The following is a 5,000-nucleotide window of genomic DNA, read 5'->3' on the forward strand; positions in this document are numbered from 1 at the left end:
ATAAATCATGAATCAAAAATGGAAAATCATAAAAGATGGAAAAAGCTTTCGGATCTAGTCATATCATTCCATTATATTGACAATTTCAAAAAACTGTTCATACTATGAGCATAGTATGATGTCGGTCAGGCAAATATGCCCCCATCGTCTAGCGGTTCAGGACATCTCTCTTTCAAGGAGGCAGCGGGGATTCGACTTCCCCTGGGGGTAGGGTACTACGAAAGGAAGTTGATCATGGATTATCAATAAACCTATAATTGATTCTTCCTGGGTCGATGCCCGAGCGGTTAATGGGGACGGACTGTAAATTCGTTGGCAATATGTCTACGCTGGTTCAAATCCAGCTCGGCCCAATAATTCGCTGATCCGCCATAACATAAAATGCCCATTTTTTTGTATTTTGTTTTCCAGAAAAGCCAAACAAAAAAATTAGGGAAGAATAAAAAAAGTCCAATTTTCTGATATATCCATCCCTACCGCTATTTGTTTTTTATTTGTTCTATTTATTTGTTCCCATAAATTCTGACCTTGATAATGATCTAGATTCATATCAGGATCATTAAGTATAAAGTTTAATGAAAAGAAAGAGTAAAGTAAAGAAAAAAGACTCTTTTTTTTTTTTCATTTTAAAATTGATTATCGATCGATTTGGCAATAACGAAAGGATTACTAGTAACTAGTAATCCGCGTTGCTCTCACTAAAGCGCATACCCGTATGGATATCAATATATCACTCGCGCCTTTGTTTGTTACAACACGGCGATTCGAATCTAAAATTTAAATAGAAAATGGCTTGAATGAAATCATAAGAATATCTATGCTGTACACTTTTCTTTATTGCCCTGGGATTGTAGTTCAATTGGTCAGAGCACCGCCCTGTCAAGGCGGAAGCTGCGGGTTCGAGCCCCGTCAGTCCCGACGGATACAATAAAAAAAAAATACATCAATTGATCCCTCCATTTTCTGTGAAAGGGAATACAAATGAAAGAATTTCATTCCCAAGGATAGCCTTTTTTATTTATTTTTTCCTTTCCATTTTTTGTTGGGGTTTATTTGTAAACTATTTGTAAACGGTGAAAGTGGAAAAGCAGTCAGATGATACATCATCAGATGATTGTACAAGGAAGGCGGTAGATTATCGAAAAGAAAGAGTGGAAAAGAATATATAGAAATAAAGGAAAGGAATTCTTTTGATTGGGCCAGGAATCCAATTTTGTATTCGGTGTGGATAAAAGAGCTTCCTATGTTATACTATTCAATTCTCGACGGTGAATCGATTTGATAGCTTAGATATTGTTATTCATGATATTGATCCGATTCGATGTCATTGAAATGTAAGTCATCGCATTGAATTTACAAGCGACAAATTTATCATCTCTATGGGATTAAATCCCGAGTTATTGCGAAGTAAAAAAAACAATGAAATTATGGAAGTAAATATTCTCGCATTTATTGCTACAGCGCTGTTCATTCTAGTTCCTACCGCCTTTTTACTTATAATATACGTAAAAACTGTCAGTCAAAGTGATTAATTTGAATGAAACTTGACTTTTTATCAAGGATTTAAGAAAAAAAGGATTCCAATTTCACGTCTTAAATAAATTAAATAAAATGAATGGACTAGAATCAGCAGTATCCTATCAAACTCGATAGTATGGTAGAAAAAAAATATGAATCTTTCTACCATACTATCCATATCTATTATTGTAATGTATAAAGATACAAGCTTAATATAGATGAATCTACAATATGTATCTTCATACATGTCGATATCAATTAAATATATGTAATGAAATATATGTAATGTACATAGTATCTCAATTTTATTTCTTCGCTTGATCTATTTTATTTGTGTTGATTTCAATCAATCTGAAATAATTGAAAGGCAAGTCTTACGATTTTCTAATTCTTTCATTTCATGGAACCGATTTTTAATTTAACTTCTTTTCTTTGATCCATGATATGAAATGAGTCAATAAAGCATGGCATAAATAAAATTCCTAAAATAATAAATAAAACAGGGGGTAAGTGTGCAATATGTGACTACACTAAGGCAAGATCTTATTAAATAAAAGAACTACTTTTTTTCTCTTTGAACAGTAACAGTAAAGAGGGAAGGAAATAAAAACAAACAAATACAGAAAAAAAAAAGGGGGGGGGGTTCCTTGTCCCTCATTGTCCATATATAACTCTGGTAAGAGCTGGTTCATCAAAATAGAAAATTTAGGAAGAATTCTTTTTTTTTTTTAATAAATTGCCTATCATCCGTATCCCTTTTACTTTCGAAATACGAACATGGGAATTATTGAAATGTTTGTTTGATTTTGATTGAAAGGGTATTATTCATAGAATACATTACTCCACTAGAATCCAAGAATTTCGAAATGAAGACTAATAAAATAGTTAAAAAGGCTTTGCAAAACGATCTAGAAAACAATTGATACGGTTTGATTCCTCAACCCAATTAGAAGTACCCCTAGAGTCCACTTCTTCCCCATACTACGAGTGAAAGGGAAAATGTAAAGACTACCATTAAAGCAGCCCAAGCAAGACTTACTATATCCATGTGTATTATGTCCCCTAATTTCTATGAATATGAAACAAATAGGAAGGAATTTTTCCATTATTGTTCACTAATAATAGTGGAATTACCGGTGCAGAGTCAAAAGGAAAAGGGAATTCTGACACACCACCGTTGATGAAACACTTCAATAAATCCGCTTATAACAAGTTCTTATATGATTTCTAGTAAAATCGAGAACCATTAAGCACAAGCAAAATACGCAGTAACACTTTTGGAAGTATCAAAAGAATGTTACTCACATGTAGCAATAATAAGACTTCTTCTTTCTTTTGGTGTCCCTTATTAAGTAAAAGCCAATTATCCATCCAATCTAATATTGATTGGATGCCTGAACACTCAGAGACTTTCATCAGTCTGTATACAAAGTATCTTCCAACCCTTCTACAACCATTCATTAGTTAATTAAACACTCCCGTTATCCAATCTAATTCAAGACTCCGATAGTAGCCCCTCTATTAGTAGGGGAGGGGCTACCATATCAAGATTTACTCATTCCCTTCCACTACTCTAGTTTTTCCTTGAATCCTAGACGTAAGGATTTACAACACTTTAGAAAACAAAACCTCCGGAAGTTTATAATCAAGTTTATAATCAAGAAAGTATCAAGAGTCCTTTTCTTACACTTGTTTTTGCCGGAGAAAATTGGTCGAGTTATATCAGCAAAACAGAATATAGGATTTCGCGTTTTTTGTTGATCAGGCGACACCCGGATTTGAACTGGGGAATAAGGGATTTGCAGTCCCCCGCCTTACCGCTCGGCCATGTCGCCAAAAGGCTACAAACAAAAAAATGAGAGTATCCCCTTTTTATTTTTAGATTGGATCCATACCTTCAATTGGTTATAGTATCTCAAGACACACAATATCTAAAAACAAAAACTTTCCCTTTCTTTTTTCTTTTCTATTGAAAAAGAAAATGTGGATTCTCAGTTACAAAAGTAAAAATGCAGGACAAAAAAATTGGAACCATTAACTATTAACTATTGACGGCAAATTTATGGACGATTCTTCTTCACTTGTCTTTCTCTAATGGTATAAGAAAATAAAAATGGATACATAACTAATTAGTATTGATTTTTTTTTTCAATTTTTCAATTCAATAAAAAAACTTTCTTAATTTCAATTATAAATTATATAATTATAAATTATATTATAATAATATAACAGCAATTATGAGTCTATGTAAACCCCCGAACATAAGTTGTTACACAGCTCTAGTTATCTAATGAGGTATTTTATCTATCTAGATATGATGTCCATAGGGAATCAGCAAGAAATTATCGTGTTTCAATTTTTCATTGAATAGATTAAAATTAAAGAAAAAATAGAATTTTTGATAGAGCACGCCATGTGTTGTCTCCACTAGAGAGCTATAATGGAATAAAAAGAAAAGAGGAAAGACATATATAAATAGAAATGCTATATCTGCATATGTTTAATAAATACAAGCCCTCTTTTCGTACGCACTTCAATCATATTCTAAATATTCTACTAAAAAATAAAAAACTAAAAAATGGGTAAAAACATCTCTCTTCTCTGCGAATCATTTTTTGAACAGAACAATGGAATCTATGAAAAAATTAAGTGCTAGAAAAATCAACTCTCTCCCGATATATATTTTATGATTATTTTGTCTTTATCTCAACGAACAGATCAAATCAGGAATTCATTTCATTTTTCTGGTATTCAATCGGATTGGAATATGGAATATCATAATAATGGTAGAAATTGAATTATTATTTTTTTTTTTGATATTCTATACAAAACTCCATAAGGCTAAATGGCATTTATCAATTCTTTTATGTAGCTGTTTGTTATAAATATAAATTAAAATTTGAGTATAATTTTTCTTCTTCCGTTCATACGCATTTCATACATTCCATATATATTATATGGTATATGGAGTTAGATAAAATTTCATGTGATTCAGTAAACAGAATAGAAATTCAATTCCATCATTATTAGATCGATTCATATGATTCGATGAAGAATGAGAAAAGAATGGGATTTTTTTGATAAATGGGAAATTCAAAATGCTCGGGAATGAAAATGGGGAAATGTATACAATACCTGGGTTGAATCAGATACAATTTGAAGGATTTTGTGGGTTCATGGATCGGGGCTTAACAGAAGAACTTGATAAGTTTCCAAAAATTGAAGATACAGATCAAGAAATTGAATTTCAATTATTTGTGGAAACATATCAATTGGTGGAACCGTTGATAAAAGAAAGGGATGCTGTATATGAATCACTCACATATTCTTCTAAATTATATGTATCCGCAGGATTAATTTTGAAAACCAGTAAGGATATGCAAGAACAAACAATTTTTATTGGAAACATTCCTTTAATGAACTCCCTCGGAACTTCTATAGTAAATGGAATATACAGAATTGTGATCAATCAAATATTGCAA

General features: G+C 31.8%; 1 protein-coding gene and 3 non-coding genes across 4 annotated transcripts in view; 3 read left to right on the forward strand and 1 right to left on the reverse strand.

Annotated features, from left to right (window-relative positions):
• Window positions 1-269: 269 nt before the first annotated feature.
• Window positions 270-353, forward strand: TRNAY-GUA (transfer RNA tyrosine (anticodon GUA)). Its single transcript has one exon. It is a non-coding gene; the product is annotated as a tRNA-Tyr (tRNA).
• Window positions 354-844: 491 nt separating this feature from the next.
• On the forward strand, window positions 845-918 carry TRNAD-GUC (transfer RNA aspartic acid (anticodon GUC)). Its single transcript has one exon. It is a non-coding gene; the product is annotated as a tRNA-Asp (tRNA).
• Window positions 919-3,281: 2,363 nt separating this feature from the next.
• On the reverse strand, window positions 3,282-3,353 carry TRNAC-GCA (transfer RNA cysteine (anticodon GCA)). Its single transcript has one exon. It is a non-coding gene; the product is annotated as a tRNA-Cys (tRNA).
• A 956-nt stretch (window positions 3,354-4,309) lies between these two features.
• Window positions 4,310-5,000, forward strand: part of LOC149509798 (DNA-directed RNA polymerase subunit beta) — a 6,264-nt gene continuing 5,573 nt past the window's right edge. Inside the window, exon 1 of the mRNA XM_089757661.1 lies at window positions 4,310-5,000. This exon is cut by the window's right edge and continues 3,287 nt beyond it. Within this exon, the coding sequence (XP_089613787.1) occupies window positions 4,617-5,000 (384 nt within the window). The 5' untranslated portion in view covers window positions 4,310-4,616.

Source organism: Durio zibethinus, unplaced genomic scaffold, assembly GCF_047325235.1.
Source record: "Durio zibethinus cultivar Kanyao isolate XHJ-2024 unplaced genomic scaffold, ASM4732523v1 HiC_scaffold_110, whole genome shotgun sequence".
NCBI classification, from domain to species: domain Eukaryota; kingdom Viridiplantae; phylum Streptophyta; class Magnoliopsida; order Malvales; family Malvaceae; genus Durio; species Durio zibethinus.